The sequence below is a fragment of the Manduca sexta genome, chromosome 28, assembly GCF_014839805.1.
Source record: "Manduca sexta isolate Smith_Timp_Sample1 chromosome 28, JHU_Msex_v1.0, whole genome shotgun sequence".
Classification (NCBI taxonomy): domain Eukaryota; kingdom Metazoa; phylum Arthropoda; class Insecta; order Lepidoptera; family Sphingidae; genus Manduca; species Manduca sexta.
Genome location: NC_051142.1, coordinates 8,463,907 through 8,486,270, shown reverse-complemented (window position 1 = coordinate 8,486,270; position 22,364 = coordinate 8,463,907). Strand labels below are relative to the sequence as shown.

At 32.7% G+C, this 22,364-nt stretch overlaps 3 protein-coding genes across 3 annotated transcripts in view; 1 reads left to right on the top strand and 2 right to left on the bottom strand.

Annotated features, from left to right (window-relative positions):
- The window catches only part of LOC115448981 (multiple C2 and transmembrane domain-containing protein), a 51,859-nt gene extending 41,609 nt beyond the window's left edge, over nucleotides 1-10,250 (bottom strand). The window contains exon 1 of the mRNA XM_030176624.2: nucleotides 10,090-10,250. Within this exon, the coding sequence (XP_030032484.1) occupies nucleotides 10,090-10,094 (5 nt within the window). The 5' untranslated portion in view covers nucleotides 10,095-10,250. The remainder of the gene's footprint in view (nucleotides 1-10,089) is intronic.
- Nucleotides 1,924-3,948, bottom strand: LOC115448985 (neuronal membrane glycoprotein M6-b). The gene has a single exon (XM_030176630.2). The coding sequence runs from the start codon at nucleotides 3,804-3,806 to the stop codon at nucleotides 3,069-3,071; it is 738 nt and encodes a 245-aa protein (XP_030032490.1). The 5' UTR covers nucleotides 3,807-3,948; the 3' UTR covers nucleotides 1,924-3,068.
- LOC115448988 (probable Golgi SNAP receptor complex member 2) lies at nucleotides 4,899-20,521 on the top strand. The gene is made up of 4 exons (XM_030176637.2): nucleotides 4,899-5,169; nucleotides 5,396-5,501; nucleotides 7,500-7,680; nucleotides 19,734-20,521. Exons 1-4 carry the CDS (start codon nucleotides 5,036-5,038, stop codon nucleotides 19,940-19,942), a joined length of 630 nt encoding a protein of 209 aa, XP_030032497.1. The 5' UTR covers nucleotides 4,899-5,035; the 3' UTR covers nucleotides 19,943-20,521.
- Nucleotides 20,522-22,364: the final 1,843 nt, after the last annotated feature.

Here is a 22,364-nt window from a genome sequence, read left to right as displayed (position 1 = left end):
AGTAGCAACATCGTTGAACGTTCCTTTGTGTTCTCACTTGGGCTCGCAATGCGGACACCACTTTTTCTTTAGTAGTTCCTAAATTATATGTGAATTATTAAGGCTTTTTACTGTTTTTTATTTAGCAAGCTATCCTTAAAAATGGCGTAAGCTTTATAATTAATACAAATAGACAGAGAGAAAAGATATCTCCAACAAATATTGTATGAATAGGCTACATTTATAGTATATACCTACTTAATATATAATTACATTAATAGATATCTATGTAAGTACGCTGACCTAACACTGCTTTCTTATGTTAACGATGTTGATAGACACCTAACTACCATCAATAGGTATTTATGTACAAACATTTGTTGTCGCATGATTAACCTTCCTACTTGAAGAGTTGTAAAATGGATCTTATAGAATCCATTTCACACGGACCTAAATCTGAAGGTAATAGGGAAAAAATACATACATTTCGTAGGCAGCATACGAATGAACGATTTAACAACCTTCAGTCTTAAAATCAATTTTAAGCTATTTTCCTCAAATAAGACCATAATCAAGACGTAAAGAATCTAAACACGTCCCGCTCACCTTGCACATTAGGGACACGGGATAGACTATTAATGATCCACTGAACAATCATCTTGAGCTTAGGCTCTAGAACCTAGATAGGTCTCTATGAACGCCCCTTACTTAAGGCCCTTTCTTAGGAGAAAGGGCCGTTTTGTTAGGACAAAACGGCACGCTAATCGCAGTGTTTTTGGCGCCTTATATCTATTTGAAATTTACACTGTATACTTAAGGTATATTATATACATTTCTGCAATATATTATCTTTACTTCGACTGTTTTCAATTTATTGAAAAGTTAAAGCTCTTACCCCAAGAATCCAGGACATCAAGCTTCACAGTCTAAGTACAGGTACATGTACTAGTAGGTACCACTTGACCTATAAGACGATATGAAAAACTGGCAGTTACAGTTATCTTACCTCTATAACAACTTATAGTGATATGCTATACCGTAAGTATACCTTAATTTTAAACAAAGTACTTACTTGCGGAATTACGTGATATAGCAATAATTTATGGAATATCAAATAAACTATTGGCCCCTTTGCCAGAAGACTTGCTTATACTTTCTATACAAATATTTAGTCTTTATTATTGTACTGAAATTGTTTAATGTAAGCTTGATGATGGTTTACATTTTTTATTTATTTATAAATGAATTACGCATATGGAGGAAACTGCAGTAGATAATAAATCACACTGGATAAGCATGTATTTTTCTTTTGTGTTGTCACTAATTGTCAATAAGGATGGTCGTAATTATAAAGCTGAGGTGCAAATGGGCTATTAATAATAATGTATATGTTTTAGATCTTAATAGCACCTAGCTAAGCTAAGCTATCGTTTTCTCCCTTAGAACCTTCTCTATCTCTAACCACTTGCCAGATATATAACTTGGTTGGTCCACCTTTCATTTGACTTTAGTCTCCCTACGGCTAGTTTAGACGGACGCAATTGTACAGTGGTAATCTGAAGAGCCAGAACAAAAAACAAATGTGTAAACTGCTGCAGAAGCGTTTACAGTGTATTTAACCCATACATCTGGCAATAGTGGTTATATAAGTTATCTACAACGAATAATTCAACCCATTAAACAATATAATTGACTACGATTAAGAAGTACATACTATGAGTCCTTACTTATACCATATAGGTAGGTAGGTACTACGTTAAATGGATTAATAAAGACGTACACCGTAATTGTTGGTGACATTTGAACCGCATGACACAGGAAGGTGTCTTATTTTTTCCATTATTTATATCCTGATGATACCTCATAAAAATAAAATACCAAATAGGCCAGAGTGTATGTTTGGCCACTTGCTAAAACTGGTAAATGTATGGATAAAAACAAGTATTTATAAACGAACATTTATTATAAAATTCTTATCTAATTAATAATTACAGTTTTCCAAAATTTGCATTGATATATGGACATCAGCCCATTTACCAAAAAACAGGGTGCAATTCAGTAGGTACATTTTTATGTATTTTTATAACCATTATTTAATTGAATTAGAACACAATGTTATTTCGTGTGGATGATAAAATAGGCAAAGCCAGTAGCAAACAAAGTTTGGCTTGAATAAAAGATTTCGAAGATGTATCTTAAAATTCCTGAATATGTAGTACAAGCACAACTTTTGTCAGTCTGCCCTTCCTAAGTATATCATCTAATAACAGGTACATTATAAACTTAAATAAAAAGAAAAATTTTATATTTTATATAAAATTTGAATATTTATTTTTAATGTAACATTTGTGAAGACAGGTTTTAGAGGAACAAATGCAGAATACTGCACAACAAACTGAAGTATTATTAAATGGTTATAAAAGTGCCAAAGAATAAATTATAGTTATTAGAAAACCATCTATAAAATGTATTTAAACAATAAAAGCAGTACAAAATTCAGTCTGTAATTTTCTGTTAAAACTACACATTTCTTATATTAATTTGCTAACACTTTGATTGTTTGCGACAATGTATTAAATTGTACTAAATTTGTATAATAATTGATTGGTGATGATTAAACCTAATCCGAAACATGCAAAATCAATTCATTTTAAAAATGAACAACACAATGCGCTGTCACAGTTGTAAATTATAAAAATAATAATTTATTTAATATCTTAAGTTATAGAATACTATGCTAGTTATACAAGCTGCATCAATAAAATTGCCAAATATTATAATAAGCACCTAAAATACATAGTTAAATTCTATTTGTATTAACAATGGTAATATTAAAGGAATGTTAAAATATGGACAGAGATCACTAAAATAAAGTAAAGGTAATATTGTGAAATAAGTTGATATGTAGAGAATATAAGGTAAAGAACACTTATAGCTAATTGTGGGATTTAGTCACTCTTCACTGAGTCAGTCTTTTGTAATTAATTAGTCAATGAACATCATGTTTGGTCAGTTATGACATCTCATTAGCCATGTCACATTTTTGTGGAGGCCTCTAGAGAGCGCAGCAATGGCGCACGGGCCATATACTAGAAGCGATCCTTAGAGGCATGCAAATCTGGGTTTGTCAAATACTGCAGCTCTTGAAGCTCTTGGAATTTCTCGTGGTCTCTGATGTGCGCATAATTAGCTGACAAACACATCAAGTAGTGCACCAAACTCAATATAACCAGTATACAAGCCACCATTGCGAGAATGAACATGATTTCTGCTTTCTCAACACAGTCTTTACAGAATAACTTTATCTTGTGTTCGCCGCATATTTTCATATCTTCTTGTCGTACACTCGAAGGAAACATAAAATCAAACTGAGTGAAATCTATACAATTGGTATCGGGTTTCAGGCACAATTTCCAGAATATCGTAAATAAGAATGTTGTTATTACTAGGAATCCTAGTAATAAAATCCAAACGAAAGTTAAGATGTATGTGATGATCATAAATACAGCACAAGATATCCTTCCACCGACTCTAGCCCTCCAAGCTCTGTATACTTTTTGTCTAGTGGCACCTGTAGTCAAACATCCCAAACACAATAACATAAAGCCGAGGGCAGCCATACAAGCGCTGCCAACGATGAAGATCATCTGTAGAGCTTCGATCCATATAAGTCGGAAGTGGAATACCTCATCAAACATCAGTATTGATAACGCAGAGCCTCGGTACATGGTGCCACAAAACACACCCACGCCCAAACAGCACATAATAGTAGCTATTAGGGTGGCATGCGGCACCCGCGTTAGACAAGCTTGGCAAGCGTCGCCCATATTTGATAATCAATTGTGCTTTTTAAGTAAGAACTTATTGTTGCTTTTATTTTACACTGTATTTCACAAAATTAATAAATATCACCAAGAATCCATCAGTCACCACCACACATACACATTACCAAAGACAATTACAATATGTAGAGGTAGTCGTTATGTATTATAGTTTTAAAAAAACGCTATTTTAGCATAACTAAATGGTGGCTTGCGTTATTCTAGAGATTGACTATTTTTATAACTAGTTACAGGCAAATAATACGAGATCACTGGTTAGAGATTATAGTGGGCTGAGCTAATAAGAGCGTAAACCACTAGTATGTAAATTCAAAAGTAGCTGATTGCAGACAGCGCTATAGATAATTAAACCAATAAAACGTAACGTTACATATTGCATATCATAGAACGCTCAACCTCTATAATAAGGACTGTGAAAACTTATACAGAATATAAAGACAAATAAAAAAAATGTTTCGATTAAGTGGGTGTTGGTCCAATTAATTGAAAAACCTAAAGTGGTCGAACGGTCGCCTTGTAGGTTATTAAATTTTTAAACGCCTTGATACTTACTACGCCTTAATTAAGTCTCTAAAATCCGTTAGGATAATTTGGTCCCTTACAATTCTCAGTTCAAAATATTATTTTTTGATTTCATTTCATGCGAATAATGAGTATTTTACAGAGAAACACAGCTGGCGTCGCATCATATGGAGGCGAGCAATATATATTCTACACACAGTTTAATTTGTTATACAACGGTTCATGCGGCCGACGCAAAATTTAAAGTTATTACCTTTCGTTTTTAGAAAGTCATAAGGATATCGTAATAAAAAAGGCCGGCTTATACGTTTGGAATACTTATACATGCTGAATCCAATTGACGAAATAGCAAAATTATATTAAAAGTTAATTTGAACAATTAAGTGCATAAAAATAAACTTTAATTTTACGAAATGTTTCCTTTTTATTTATAAAAAAAATATTAGACACATACCTACTTAAACCAGTTATATTAGTTATAGTTATCGGAGAAGTAACGTTAAATTAACAGCTTTTCGTTCAACACTAGTTGTGAGTTGTGACAACTGACGAACGACAAGTTGACTGTTCGTTGACAGTTGACACATCATACGGTAATTTCAGTATTGAAAATATTAAATTTATAATGAAGTTAAACATTAACTGCAATCAAACAACATTTTAATAGATTTCTGTTCTAAATAAGTATAAAAATGGAAACTCTATATCACCAAACTAATCAATTAATACAAGAAACCTCAGAGCTCTTTCATAAACTAGAGAGAGACCCAACAAATTACCAAGAAATTGAAAATGCCATTCAAGCAACAATTAACGTTGTTAATGCGTAAGTTATAATCAATTTTAACTAAGCTGTTTATAATATAACATAGTTTACGTAGATGCCCACATTAAATTTAAGATTATTACTTAGATTTCAGTGTTTCATTATGTAGTACACGTTTTATTATGCGAATTTCACCATACGGAGCCATTTTCAAGTTTATTACTTAGTAAAATATATAAAAACTAATACACAAATAGAATTCATAGAAAAAAAATTATATTTTCAGAAACTGTGAGAAGTTGGATATTTTTGTATTCAAAACCCCAATCAACCAAAGGCCAATGGCTAAAATGAGGGTGGATCAGCTTAAATATGATAACAAACACATTCAGGTAATAACAGAAGTAGTCTTATACCCTAAAATGAACATTTTGAAAAAGTCATCAGGAGTACTAGAATATAATATGGCCAAGTATTTAACTTAATATTGTATTAATATTATACAGGGAGGATTTTGTGATAGGGTAGCAAGAGTAGCCACCTTAACTGCTGTAGCTATATGAAAACTTTTTTAGGAGACTGCCCATAATTTGTGAAAATGAAATGGTTAAGGTAGCTGCCCTTACTGGCTCGTTTCAAAGATCCACCATGTATATTGGCTTTTTAATATCATATAAAGAGGTAAAATTTGTCAAATATATAAGTTTGCAGGTGATAAACTCTAGAAGCATGGCACTGATTCTAACTCTTACTGTTAATTATTCTATATAAGCTTATACCCTTTGAATTACTTTTGGAAAGTCAGTAATGCATAGTACATTTTGAGTGATTTTATTATTTCTAGTGTATAAGGTTTTCCTTAAACATAAACACATGTTCCAAATATAAAATTATTAGACAATATATGAAGGATGTAGGTTGCATGATTTTCCTTTCTGCCAAAATAAAAGATTGAATGCTTATGAGTTATATATAGATAAATAACTGTTGTATTAACTACTGACAAGATTAGTAAGCATAAAAGAGCCATGTTTTTAGATATACTTATGTGTGTGTTTACCACTAGCAAAGCGTCTAGAAAATCCAATTCCTACTTGTTCTCTTTTGTTTTGGAGGTAACTAAACAATATATTTATTAAGTAGTTTATAAATTTATAAAATACTAGGCTATGAATAATAATAATAATACTGTGGTTTCCTAATTAGGTACATTAATGTTAACTTAGTAATGACATCTATCGGTCATATTCCTGTTTGTTAACATTAGCGATATTGTTTAGTTATGTAAAGTAACATTAGATGGCGCACCTTATATTTTTTCTACTAGAAATTCCGTCACCAATATGAAATTGTGGCGCCATAGGCTAGCGGCTTCTTGTTTTAGGATGTTTTAGACAGATGGCAGCACTTTCTTAGACTGTTGAGCACTATCGCAATGTTCGTCGGAAACGTTCGGAAGATATAGTCGCAGGGAACCCGAGTATGCTTCACATCCACCGATTGTGTATTGTTGTACTTTAGGTCAATCAAACGCCATAATTTATTATGGTATTAATTTACGGCGTTTGTGAATTTTCACATACATATAATATTTTATTTATTGACTGATATTTTGTTAAGCAGCTTTGATTAATTAATTAGAAATCATAAATTAACTGTATTATGGAAGCAATTATTGTTTGTGATTAGTTTACAGTTTTCGTTTACGTACATATACTTATTATTAGTTTGTGATTACACAGAGAATTTAAATAGTCAAGAATAAGAAATAATTTCAGACACAAGGAATTATTAAAGTTTATTAGAAGGAAATAATTATTATATTCTACTGAATTTATAATGGCGACGATACAAATAAAACTTAACGAATAATGTTTGTTCATTATTTAAATTGATAATATTATAAGTTATTTATGTAGGCGAGTACACATAAACTGTTAGCTTGTTTGAAGAATAAGATAATTATTTCTTTAGTGAAATTACGTTTACAAAATTATGATTTGAAAATGAATTTATAGGTAGGTATGGTAATTTTTGTTGTTTTTATAAGAAGATCAATACTTATATTTGTGGTTAATAAAAGATAATTACTATCTACGTATTATTCTGATTCTATGAATGTTTAAATTACATACACATAATAGGTACGTGTGTTAACGATTGTTGATTTAGAATTAAGAATAATCCGCTGTCTTGATTCTTGTTTTTCGATAAATTGACTGCGACATATATAAACTGAGGCAAAAATTGTTGCCTCGGATTCCTTTTGAAATATTCCCCATTCGCCACTGGTTTTTGCATACATTTTCGGACTATTTGAATAGAAGGCTATACTATAAGTTATGTTCCATTCGATATACTTATATATTTTTCTTTCATATTGTTAATAGGCATCACTCATACACGCTCAGAATAAAAGGCGGAAACGTGAGCAAGAACAAGCAGACAGGGAGCAACTGCTGAGCAGACGATTTGGTCACGATCACACGGCGATCAACGTGGACTACTTGTCTCAAGAACAACTCTCTTTACAGAACTCACACCGAAATGTAGATGAAATGTTACACACAGGTAATAGGAGTTTCATTTGTATTATATGAAGGTTCATTTTGTCATTGCGTTACTAAATTATACTACATACACATTATCTTCTTCAAAATAACACTTTAATATACTAACCGTAGATGTAAAATAAAAAAGGGCAATTTTCAAACAAATAAAATATTGATAAAAATTAATTTCAATGCAAATATTACTTTAGGAGATTTTGTCGCAGCGGCAACAGTGTACTTTTAGTCAAAAATACACTTACGCATATGCCATATTCGCACTCGACTACAAAATGATACAAAGCCCGAGAAGTAAAACTGAGATTTTTGGTGAAAATAGTGGTTATTCGTGGACGATTTTTGGCAAAATGTTAGCAGAGGCAAAGACTAGTATGTGGTTTCATTTATTAATGCAATGTTAAAATGTTGCTGCATATGTGTAAATATATACATATTCAATTCATACGAATTATGAAATTATGTTTTAATACGATTAGAGATGCTAAACTTTTTAATATTTATAAGGTGTTGGTTTCTATGCTATACTGAATGTTAAAAGAACCTTGATGACTATAAATTAGCCGTCACCAATATTTTTAGCAATCCTGAAATTAGTTACATAGCGCTCCCTCCACATCGCATGTCAATATTTTGTCTCTGAAACAGTTATTGGCAGCCCACTTGTGACCTTCTTCAGCCTGGCTAAAAGGTTCGGGATAGCCATCTATACGTTTAAATTCAGGTTAAGGGTACCAGCCCACAATTCCAGGTCGCAGTAGTGTAGCTAAGTAGGAAGTCAATTTCACAATAATTAAAGAATAACATTTTATTTTATCTTCTTTTTTCTACGAAAAGTTTTTAGTTTAATTCACAGACAGATTAGAAGGGTGAAGATTATTAGTAATCAACTTTTAGACAATTCTTTATACAACAAGAGACATCCCCGTTTCTACTAGTTTGATTTAGTATGTGTTTTCACTGTTCACAATTATTGTTTTGGCTGCAGTAACTCACAAGATTATATTCATGTCTGCCAGTTCAGAAATCCTTAAATGCCAACACGTTTAATGAGTAAATGACGGTCACTCGACAGTCCGATTGACATTTTTTACTCAGTATTGACGTCACCATGACCCTTACTTCAAAATATATGTTTGAAAATGACCTCCGGCTGTTATTGACGTGTCCCCTCTGTATACCGGCTACGATGATTTGTTTATTTTCTTTGTTTTAACATTTGATACAAAATAATAATATACCTATATTATTAACTCAAAGAGTATATGAGTCTGAGGAATGCTGCGTCTTTTTTTTATTTATTTTTTTGTGTAGGTAGGTATATGGTGACAAACCATCATACCACTTTGGTCTAATGGTCTTTGTGTTGTGGAGCGTGAGGTTTCGGTTCCCAGGAGTATAATTCTCACAAAATCGACATTTATGTCAGCGTACAACGTGTGAGTCGCATGCGACAAATGTCTACTTTTTTGACAATAACTTCCTAGGTCAGTTAACACTTTGTGTGGGTATTTCCAATAGGTTTTTCCTGTTATTGGGATCCCCAAAGTGGGTTGTGACTTGGATTTCCGCTGATATTAAAAAAGAAAACTAAACCACACATAATTTACTATTGTAGCCGCAAAAAGCTATGTGGAAGCTCACTGCACATCTGATGAACCCTACGGTTGGCCGAGCGCATATCCGGTCATGGGTAATGCGAGTAAACACAAACATTAGAATTCCGAACGATTGACATTCATTTCGCGCACATATTTTTATTATCTGATCTCATAACTGAATATTTGACCTCAGAACCTGATCGGTTGTGAATCTCGAGTAAGCATGTACTATACTAATTATAAAAAAATATTTGATAACAATTCTTGAGGTGTAGCATACACAAAATTATAATAATTTATAGTCAAATCAGTGTGAAGATATATACGAATAGACACTGCATGCACGCACACTACAATACCTATTCTAATACAACTGCGTCAAACGGACAATGTGAACAGAAACCGACTATAAAACTCTATGATCCGGTATTATAAGTAATTACACCACTGCATCGGCGCGCGAGCTTGCCATCACGTCACTTCTAGAACTCTGACCCATAATAATGAAGTAATTTGCGGCTCGCACACCATACTTGTGCATAATTCTATGTTCTACTGTCACAAATTATTCCAACACTAAATTTATTCAATTATAAAAATGAAATAAAAACGCTCGGAAAAATAAAGCAGTGAAGTGTTCCCATTTGTGATGTTATTTATATTAACAACATATACATGAAGGTATGTTTGAAAGGTAGGTTGATTTAAGTCATTCGCGCACGAATATTCAACTTAAAAATATAATCGGAAAATGTTTCTTACAGTGTTCACGGCATTGAAAAGTAAATGTGAACAAACTGATAGGTACTTACCACATCTTGACCGAGTCGATGACTTAAATCACTTTATTTACAACTGTTCACTTATGTTCCAAAACAAAACATTTATGTTCGTAAACGGACAGAGCAGGTGCGAGTGTATCAAGGCAAACTGATAAACACGTCAGTTAATGAGTGGCGGTGCATTGAATAGATCTACGAGTTTAACTTAACGTTTGATTGAGATTGGCGATTCGTTTCTCGTTAGACTTGAAACACAAATCCAGTGCGATCAGCAATAATCGCGTTGTGAGTGTTTGCCGGCGCGCGCTGGCGCCGCCTGTATGCGATGACAGCCTTCCTGTGCCTCAGTCAATGATTAAAACTAATTTATTTATACGGATTTTTTAAATGGGAAATAAGTCATGTGTGATTATAACACATTTTTTTTTATCACAGTTGTAGCCTTGAAAACACTTAATATACACTGTGCTATAACGAAGCTTGTGCCCGTACTTTTATTTATAGTGTAAGGTCTAATACTTGGACCGACAGAACAGGTTACCTGTTCTGTCGTCCTACATTTCGTGTTACAATCAAAAACCACCTAATAAATTATTTTAGTGATATTAAAGATAGGAAAAAGAATATATTTAAACATCGAGAAATATTCAATCAGCCTGTCTCGTCCACTGCTGATCGTAAGCCTCCCCAAGTGAGCGCCAACCATCCTGGTCTTGAGCAGCCCGCATCCATCCAATACCCGCCGCCTTTTTCAAGTCGTCGGTCCATCGAGCAATAGTTAATATTTTTTATTTATATAGGTAATCTATAATATAAAAATAAGTCGGCTTTTCCTTCCTGACGCTATAACTCCAGAACGCATGAACCGATTTCCACGGTTTGGCATTCGTTGGAAAGGTCTCAGGCTCCGTGAGGTTTATAGCAAAGAAAATTCAGGAAAAATGTCAAGAGAAAAGCAGGAAACAGGGAAAATAATTTTTCACATACAGCGCCATCTCTGATACATAGCATGTACTAAAACGGCGCCAGTACATGGTGTGTGAGTATCCCTCACGAAAATAAGTACGTTTCATTTTAAGTAGATTGCGCCGGTGCGTGATACATTGTTTTACAGCTACTCATTGTACTCTGCTGAGTTAATTTCTGTGTTGGATAGCCCTTTGTTCGTGGAGTGCTATAGGCTATATATCATCACGCTATGACCAATAGGAGCGGAACAGTAACAACTAATCTCAGGAACTACCAGTTTGAACTGAAAAAATCTTTTTGTGTCGGATAGCCATATGATGCCATATAGCCATGTCGGATAGATAGATATGACGGGATTGTTCCTCTTAAAAAGTTCTACAAAAATATATTATAAAACAAAGTCCCCCGCTGCATCTGTCTGCCTGAACGTGTTAAACTCAAAAACTACTCAACATATTAAGATGAAATTTGGTATGGAGACAGTTTGAGACCCTGGGAAGAACATAGAAAATATATAGCGTGACTTTTATAACGGAAATCTTTAGCCCGAAAAACTTTATAACGCGGGAGGAGCCGCGAGCAAAAGCTAGTATGTTCTAAAAATAAAGTTCCATATTTTTCCTTTCGTTTAGTTGTTTCGCTACACTCAAGGTAGTCGTGCTACTTTTTAACCGACTTCAAAAAAAAGGAGGAGGTTATCGATTCGACGTGATATTTTTTTTTTTTTTGTATGTTTCTTACCTCAGAACTCGCTCATTTATGAACCGATTTGGAAAATTCTTCTTTTATTCGAAAGAATTTCTGTCCAGATTGATCCCATAAAATTTTTTTCAACATCGCTTCGGTAGTTTGGTTTTAAAATTAAAAAAAACTAGAATAATTATGTCGTCCAAGAAAACGAAATCGCGAATTTAGCTTTCCTGTGACGTATTTAGTTATGTTTTTGCATTGAGTTTGGTTGACTGTACTTCTCACATATTTATACATATAGCATAACACCTTTTCCCCGTGTCAGGGGTAGGCAGAGGCGTAACATTTCAGCGCGATAGTCGTACTGCGTGTGAAACACATTAGTTGTGTTTTTGTGTTGGGTTTAGTGGACTTTACTTCCTACATACATACATATATATCATCACACCTTTTCCCCTTTTCAGGGGTAGGCAGAGGTGTTACACCACAGCGCGATAGTTGTACTGTGTACCAAATTTACCTCATAAATGGACTATGCAACTAATATAGCTAACTAGCAATTTTAATTAGGCACCGACTCTAAAATTGTTATCAAATATATACCTGTTTTGTGAAATATTTTTTTGGTTTTAAGTGGTTTTGAAGGCGGTTTTATTTTTTGTTAAAATTATTTTTATTACTAGTGTGGGATACTATAACTACATAATGTGCTGATGTATTATCATATAATCATACGTATTGTATGATATAATTGCATGTTGTAAAGTGTTTTTTTTTAGTAAATTATCTTCAACTACTGTGAGTAGTTAGTCTTATTTCTTTATTTGTTTAATATTTTGACAGAACATGGTTTTTGAAATCAAATAAATATAATATACATAGATAGTAATTATGTAACTAATTTATTTCAACCTGTAAAATAGTTATCTTGATACAAGGCTAATATCGGTTTTAGGTATAATTTTTTTATGATTACAAAATGCTCTCAAACACCCTGGACTGAAAAAAAATACTTAACGCAGTTTAGATGTTTAGAAATAACAAGGAATTGTTGCTTTCAAGAATTTTGTAGGGCAGGCTCATTTGCAATTTCCCGAATGTCGCGCGAATTCTCCAGATAGTGACCTATTTCCATTGATTGGATGCCCATCTGTTTATTTGTAGCTGTTTCTGTTTGTAGTTCATCGCAACATTTACATCTTTCCCTGTTTTTGCCATTTATTATTAGAGTTCAATAATTTAAATGGCCTTTACACTGAGAAATTAATTTGTTTTATATGTGAAGGTGTGGTGATGATATTATAGAAAGGAAACAGGAATTTAGGTGTAGGACGTAAATCTGAATTTCGACTATAATTTAATTACAAAGATTAATATTTTTGGCGTGATTTTATATGTCAGGATTTAGTTATAGGCCGTTCAAGTATTAAACTATTAGTTATTATTAGTAGTTATATATTAGGAGTAGTAGTAGTTATATATTTAGTAGTTATTATTATTAGTTCAAGTAATATCTTGACATTAATCTCGGACATAGAGAACGTGGCATGGTTTAAATGTACTGGCTGCTAATTGATCTGCGAGGAATTTTTGTTTGCTCTGTCCTTTTTTAACTGGCCGCATTGCCAGACTTGACGTAATCGTTAGGGCCAAACACAATAATTAGGAATGATTTCCACAATTTAAAGTTAAAATATAGTTATAGAAAAATATTAGGATGCAAATTTTAGGATGCTAGGCAAAGTTTTTGTAGGTAAAATGTTATCAAAAGGGTTGAAGATTATTATGTCTTGAATACTGATATGTTTACAACAAACATAACAGCATTGCTTAAATCAGTCTAGCGATACTCCATGAAAGAAACATTTACAGGTGCAAAAGTTCTGGTTTTGATATTACTTACGTTTGACACTTGTCTACTTTTTTCAAATTGGGTGTAACGAGAATATTTTTATAAAACACCGTTGTATTTTGATGAATGATCATTACACAGTATCAAGACACTTCACTTTCACTGATTAACGATTATGCACAATTCACATCTACGTGATGTTCGCGGGTAGGTGGAAATGATAAAATTAACAAAGATAATTTATCATGTAATCGTAACATTGTGTATGGTGAAATATTAATATTGCTCAATTTTAGAAGGAATTCTATTCCCTTCAAACATATTTTCCTGTGTGCCATAATAGTACCTTCACGTAATTTATACATTTAAAAGCGTAAGTCATAGTATTTGGTATTAAAACACACATATTTATGCCTTATGTCCCCGAAGGTAAACATGTGCATTGTGCAACTAGCGCATCTACTTTTCGCCTTGTCTATTTAGTCCCATGATGTGATAGGCGAATCTATCACTAATTCGACCACAAATTCTTACTTGATATCACTTTACTCGACTCGGCTCGAACCCAAAACCTAAGCACTGCACTCATACAACTACGCCACCTAGGCAGTATTAGGTATGTTCTATGCAATAAATTAACCCAAATCATATAAACCTCGATATTTCAATATATTTTATCGTTACTAGGACACACTTTGGAATATAAAGCAGTTTTAAAATGAACGGTACTTAACTAGGCCGCTGTTGCCTTCATTACACATGCCAAGTATGGCAACGATTAGAATATTAGTTGTTTAGGATACTGGCTGGATATTTCGAGGCCATATTTATTACAATTTACAAGGTAAAGACTAGAGAGTGCACTATTGAAACAGGTGATCAAAAGTATGGCACCGTGGATTTAAATACATATTTATTTTTCTATACATTTACAGTTATCCAGATACAATGTTCGAACATTCTTTACACTTTAATCACTTTATATACCTACTTAATGCTGGTAGCATTGGTTAAAAGTAAGATTGGACAAAGTTCTCCTTTGTGAATTTTATGAGCGACATCCTCATTCAAAATTGTCTGCAATTCTCATTTGTACAGACGAATCGGGTTACAGCTATTGTGCCGTCGCCAGCGATATTTTTAAGGAGCACTGTTGAGTTCATTTCTTGAAAGGCTGTCTGCAGTTTGCTAAATTGCATATTATTCAATGCTCTCTACTGTAAATGTATCAAAACACGATGTTTTATTAATTATGTTGCGATTCGCGACCGAATTAAATATTTTTTTTGGCTCCTGGCTTAGTAGTACAGGTTCCCTAGTAAATTTTTCATCGTTTATTACTATCAAGCTGATTTTTCGTGAGTAGCTTCCTTTTGACTAGACGCCCAAGTTTTTCCTTACAGTAATGTTGGTAAATGGTAGCTTAATAGGGGTAGCAAGGATAAAATATGTTGATTTGACGAATTGAAAAAAAATATTACTAACCGAATTTTTCTTTGTTAATTATCGAGATAATTATCTAAATAGCGTGAAAAAATATTTGTCCTACAAAATATAAGGTTTGGTAAGGGAGTCCCTGTTGTAGAACCTCTTGTTCTAATATAATTTAAAAATTAAAAACATAGATGTCTTATGTCAACTCGTGTAAAACAAGTGCTCAATGATAAAAAACATTCTCTGAATTTATCCGTATTTTTCATTTCACGTATAGTATTTCATTATTTTTACTACAAATCGAATGGTACTGAGTATGTCAATAAAGAGATGGCGGCCTACTTAGATTCTCAAGGAATCCAACACCAAACAACGGTTCCATATAGCCCTCAGCAAAATGGTGTTAGTGAACGTTGTAATCGCAGTATTATAGAAAAGGCTCGCGCTTTGCTGTCACATGGTTCGCTTTCTAAGGCATATTGGCAGGATGCAGTAGAAACTAGTGTTTATTTAAAAAACCGGTCTCCTCATCGCGCAATTGAAGGTAAAACACCATTTGAAATGTGGTGTGGGAGCAAACAGATGTTTAGTTCATGTACCGTCATGTCATAGAACTAAGTTAGACATGAAAGCAACGGAACACATCTTTGTTGGATATTCAGATGATCCAAGAAGTTATTATTTCCGTAACGTGGAAACGCCACGAAGCATAATTAAGTCAAGGGATGTTACATTTTTCGAAAATAATTTTACAGGACTGAAAGAGATGCCTGAAAATAATTTAAACCTTAGTTTTAATCCCAATGTCATTAATTTGTTATCGCAGATTTCATCATCTGATGCAAATCCATCTTTGTTGCCGGAAGAGCAAAATGACTTTGTGGATGCTGTTGATGATATTGATGACAACTCAGGTGATTTAGATCATTCATCTTCATTGCCATCAAGTGGTACTAATGATGAACCTTATGGTGGGTCTGAGTCAAGATATCCTCAACGAGAACGTAAGCCTCCAGATTATTTTTCATATAGTGCTCTTGTCAATGATATTCTGAATGATGATCCGAAAACGTTTCATGATGCAATATCTAGAGACGATAAAGATAATTGGATCTCTTCAATGAAGGAAGAATATAATTCCTTATTAAAAAAGGAAACTTGGATTTTGGTAAATAAACCAAGTCATAAATCCTGCATTCCATGTAAATGGGTTTATAAGCTAAAACGAGATGCTGATGGTAACGTAGTGAAGTACAAGGCTAGATTAGTTGCCAAGGGATTCACACAAATAGAAGGTGTAGATTACCATGAAACCTTTTCACCGGTTATACGCAACTCATCACTGCGAACCCTACTAGCTTTAGCAGTGCAGGAAGGGTACAAAGTTCGGCATATGGATGTCGACACAGCCTTTTAAATGGTGACTTGGAAGAGGAAGTATATATGACACAACCTGAAGGTTTTGTTCGTAGAGGTGATGAGAATAAAGTCTGTTTATTAAGAAAATCTTTGTATGGTCTGAAACAGGCACCAAGAGCCTGGAATACAAAGTTAAAACAAACTTTGTTAGCTATTGGATTTATTCAAACTCCTTCTGAACCTTGTGTTTTTACCAAAAAGATTTCGAATAAAAACTGTTTAATACTGGCAGTTTATGTAGATGACATTGTTGTTATTTATAAAGACAATGTGACGTTTGAGAAGTTTAAATGTGATTTTGGAACATATTTTACAACAAAAGATTTAGGTATAATTAATTTCTTTACGGGAATAAATATATGTTCGCAAGAAAAATCTATAAAAATATTTCAAAGAACATATATAGAAAAGTTATTGAAGAAATATGATATGCAAGATTGCAAAGGTATTTCAACACCACTTGCATTAAAGAAATTAGAACCTGGTACAGGTGAGTCTAATGATTCATATCAAGCTCTAATTGGATCTCTCATGTTTTTGGCTGTTAACACGAGACCAGATATAGCTTATACAGTAAGCTATTTGAGCCAATTTAATACAAACAACGATCAGAGTCACTGGCGTGCTGCTAAGCGGTGTCTTCGCTATTTAAGTTCCACTAAAGATGTTGGTATAACTTATAGGAAAGTGGAAGATTTTAAACTACAAGCTTATGCAGATGCAGATTGGGCAAATTGTCCAGTTGATCGACGTTCATACACTGGATTTTATTTCGAGTTCGCATGTGGTCCAATATCGTGGGAATCACGGAAGCAGCCTACTATTGCTTTATCTTCGGCAGAAGCCGAATACATGGCTTTAACTTCAGCCACTAAAGAAGCTTGTTTTATAAAACGTTTTGTCACTGAAGTAACTGGTAGATCACCAAATGTTGTTATTTTCTCTGATAGTCAAAGTGCGCAAAAACTTGCATTGAATCCAGTCCATCACAATAGGACTAAGCACATTGATGTAAAGTTTCATTTTGTTAGGGAAAAAGTTAACGACAAGGTTGTAGAATTAATGTATATGCCTACAGATGAGCTACCTGCAGATTTGTTGACAAAGCCATTGGGTCCAATAAAGCATATCAAATGCATGAAAGGCATGGGTATGAGTTAATACATAGTTATGTATTAGTTTTATAAGAAACTGTATTTTACTATGTTGTTATTTTATGTTTTTAATTTATTAAGGGAGGATATGTTGTAGAACCTCTTGTTCTAATATAATTTAAAAATTAAAAACATAGATGTCTTATGTCAACTCGTGTAAAACAAGTGCTCAATGATAAAAAAACATTCTCTGAATTTATCCGTATTTTTCATTTCACGTATAGTATTTCATTATTTTTACTACAGTCCCCTCTCTCCAACATGTAGCATAAACAAGATTATGAAAAATAATTACTAACCAGCTATTTTTTTTTTATTGGTTAGCTAACATTTGCATAGCTTACTACTCACATTGTCCTACAAATTGCGTAGTATGTCATCTTGGTCCTACGCTCAAAAGTTGTCAATATCGCTGGACTTTTTTTTATTAGTAACTGTAGGACAATGGTATCACATGATAGGTTAATATATTTGTCGTCCAAATAAAACAATGTCCTACAAAAAAAAGGTATGTTTTATTAGTCCTACAAGATTAGTAATTTTTGGGTATGCAAAATGAAATGAAATGAAACGATTGAAAATTGAACTTACATTAAATTAATTCTTAGTAAAATATAGTTATATAAGAATATAAATTTATATCATAAAGAAATTAAGTACATAAATTATTTTTCTATGCATTATAAAATATATTGAATGGCAATTATTGATAATTTAATTTACAGGCATTCTCGAAAACAATCGAGCATTTCCGAACATAACCGAACTCTCCGACTGTTAATGGAGTAAATTGAAAACACGTGGAAAATATTACTATTTTGAAAAATATATTTATAAATATATAATTTTTTATCTATTTTCAAATATATTTATCTTATAAACAAAATTTTTGAAGAAATCATGAAAAATATACTTTCTATAATTATTATTCAAAGAATACAGCAAAACTTCCAGATTAATATTACTTCTTTTTTTCTAAGTAGTTACGTAAAAATATGAACCTACAAAATTATTTTTTATTTATTTAAAAAAGAATGATAATCAATGGACTTACCTTTCATAAGACAAATATTTCGATTTTACTCTAAATTCCTTGTAACGAGAGGAATGATAACCTATTATTTAATCACTCCAACTTTCAAGCAATACAGCATCACAATATTTGTGTTTATAATGCTTTCGAGCAGATAAGAAAGTCTTACAAGAAAGCCACATATCTGTATTAGTTTTTTTATTTCTTCCTTTTTTTTTCTCGAAAATTAGAGTTTTCATATAATAAATTACACAAAAAACACTCCATTATTATTTTGCAGCACAGATTACTATTCAAATTATTTTTCGAAAAACGAATAAAATAGGAGGTTGACTAAAAACAAGTTTACGTGGTTATGATTGACACCAGCATGGGCAAGCATGGAATACCTAGTCAACAGTAAACAATACTGTGCGCATGCGTTTGTGAGCAAGGATAATAGTGTGCCTCAGCTCCAATAGCAAAATGTACAAAATAATATTATTTTTAATTTCATGAATTTCAACTATGTAACTGGAGGACTGGAATAACGTACCACGCAATTTGTAGGACAAATGTTAGATAACCAATACATAAAATCTGCTGGTTAGTAATTATTTTTCATGACCTTGTTTATGATATATGTTGGAGAGAGGGGACTCCCTAACCAAACCTTATATTTTGTAGGACAAATATTTTTTTACGTTATTTAGATAATTATCTCGATAACTAACAAAGAGAAATTCGGTTAGTAATAAATTTTTAAAATTCGTTAAATCAACATATTTTATCCTTGCTACCCCTATTAAGCTACCATTTACCAACATTACTGTAAGGAAAAACTTGGGCGTCTATTAAAAAGGAAACTACTCACGAAAAATCAGCTTGATAGTAATAAACGATGACAAGTGTACTAGGGATCTTGTACTATAAAACTTATTGTTGTCAATACTGTCAGATGTTTTCATTGTATGCTGATTATAACATAAGAAATGTAATAGTCTAACGATTAGGTTTATACCTTACTAACACGGAGAGAAAACCTTTTTTAATCAATAATGTAAAATGTAGTGCTACTAAGACCTTTATTAGGAAAGTACATCGAAAAATAAAATCTGAATGTTTTATAACATTTTGCTTCCAGGTACAGGTATATTAGAAACGTTGCGGTACAACAGAGAAACATTGAAAGGCGCCCACAGGAGAATAATAGATTTGGCCAACACTTTGGGGCTCTCGAACGCTACCATTTCGCTAATAGAGCGCAGAGTGGCGCAAGACAAGTACATACTGTTCGGCGGGATGTTGGTTACCTTAGCGATAATAGTTCTCGTTATTGTATACCTGACGTAAATTTATCGAAAATAATTCACGAGAAATTGTGTCTGCTATACTCCATCAATAATGTGTATATAGAGTATGTTCGCTTTCAATAATGGATGTTATTTTCGATAATAAAAGTATACGGATATTTTATTTGTTGAAAGCAAATGACTACTTTGTACGATATTGTTACTATTTCCTAAGTGTTCCAGTTAGGCATTTTGGTTTATAAATAAACATATATATTTTTGGATTTAAATTTTAGTTTTGGTAGATTACAGACGCTTTGTGAGGTAAATGCGTAAGTTGACAAAGTTTTTATTAAGAGTTTATTTTATTCTATTTATTTATCTATGTATTTTATTTATGTATCGTAAAACTTTGACAGGATTAACATTTTGTTAGCCTGTTTCCACATTCCTTTCCGATGGTTATAAATTATTTTTTAATATTATGTTCTAATTTCAAAAGCCCTTATGCTACAAGTACGAGGCGTGACAATGAATGCCTATTTTTGTAATGACTTAATTTGTAATTTTATATTGTTATGATTTTTTTATGAGATTCATCAAAATTTTTAAAATAATATATTTTTGTTGTAAACCTTCGCCACGGTGTTGTGTTTTATTAACGAGTTTAGTTTAAACACGTGAAGTCTACTTGTTAATTCATTTCCCACGGTAAAGCGAACGTGATATCTTCTATTATATTCTAATAATGTGTTGCGTTGATTATAACTGTACAAATCGGGATTTATATAATTATAGACATTTTCTTGTATATGTATAAGGTAATAGGCAAAAAAAGATACTGTTTGAGTGGGTAATATAAGAAATACAGAAAATATGTTTCTAGACTCCCCGAATAACGTTTCCAGTCTTAAGTCGAAGGTGCAATTTTTAATAGAACGCAGTGTAATTAAAAAAAATATTTTGGTATTTCAAAACCACCAAATGCTTCACATTTATTCAACGGCAAACATTGATAAGTTCAAATGTCTATACTAGTATTTTTTTAAGATAGCTAGAGGGGATAAAGTAGATCACCTGATAGTAAGTGATCTCGTGAACTGAAACGCGTTGGGATGGAGGCTCTGGTGTGCACGAGCCTTAATAATAATAATAATATCAGCCCTGTATTATATACTTGCCCACTGCTGAGCACGGGCCTCCTCTACTACTGAGAGGGATTAGGCCTTAGTCCACCACGCTGGCCTAGTGCGGATTGGTAGACTTTACACACCTTCGAAATTCCTATAGAGAACTTCTCAGATGTGTAGGTTTGCTCGCGATGTTTTCCTTCACCGTTAAAGCGAAGGATAAATTCACAAAGAATACACACATGATTTTAGAAAAGTCAGAGGTGTGTGCCCTTGGGATTTGAACCTGCGGACATTCGTCTTGGCAGTCCGTTCCACACCCAACTAGGCTATCGCCGCTTAACTAAGCACGAGCTTTAGTAGAAATGTTATCAACAGATGTATACAGGGACATTTTGACATTGCGTTACAAAATGAAACTAGATGTTTATCTTCAAAATAACACTTTACAATAAGTTACTTGAACCGCAGATGTAAAATTAAAAAGCGTATTTCACACACAATAAAATCAGAATATCAATAAAAAAAAATTTTTACGCGCCACTATGACTAAAAGAATTCTAAGCAACGGCAACATCACTCTTTCAGCCAAAAATAAACTCAGACAAAATCAGAAAGTTAAATCTGATTTTTTGCCATAAATATTCATTATTCATCCATTATTATAGACATATATTATTTATTAACACAATATCAAAATAACCCTGTATATCTAGCAAAATATGTCCAAAACCTAGCTACCTTATTATAATTAATTTATCGCTACTAGCTTATATAGTTCGGTCTAATTAGTAAAATACCCTCTATATCTCCGGTTATCCTTTAGTTAATGAAAAACCATAGCTGTCACTCCACTAGTGACTATCTTCACTTCTGTTAGAAAAATTACGTATAGGTTATATAGCGACAATGTTAATGGTTATAGTATGATTTAAATCTATGGTTATAGTTATTTAAGTCCTTTTCCAATAGAATATTTGATATTTGAAACTAATTCTCTGATTATGCCAGGGTATCACAAGAGTTCATTCCAATGAGCTATGCAAGTTACTTTCACAAATATGAGTTTTAACGACATCTAAATATGAATAAAATATACATACATAAATAAAAATCCTTACATTTCTTGCAAGAGTTTATATACATAAATATTGTTCTGTCCTATGTTATGTAAACAATTAAAAATATTATGACTATGGATTTTTATAAAAACTAAGAAAAGAAACTTATTCTGCAAGAACCCTTCTGCGGGTAAAAATGCCATTTGACTCCACCTAGGGCAGTTTTCATCCAGTATGGACCAACTATCTTGACATGTCGCCTCTTATGTCATGTATATCATACTAGTATAAT

Coding starts and splice junctions, on each gene's coding strand:
- LOC115448985 (XM_030176630.2), bottom strand. CDS start 3,806: ATGGGCGACGCTTGCCAAGCTTGTCTAACGCGGGTGCCGCATGCCACC.
- LOC115448988 (XM_030176637.2), top strand. CDS start 5,036: ATGGAAACTCTATATCACCAAACTAATCAATTAATACAAGAAACCTCA. Junction 5,170..5,395: donor ACAATTAACGTTGTTAATGC/GTAAGTTATAAT, acceptor TTATATTTTCAG/AAACTGTGAGAAGTTGGATA. Junction 7,681..19,733: donor AGATGAAATGTTACACACAG/GTAATAGGAGTT, acceptor TTTTGCTTCCAG/GTACAGGTATATTAGAAACG.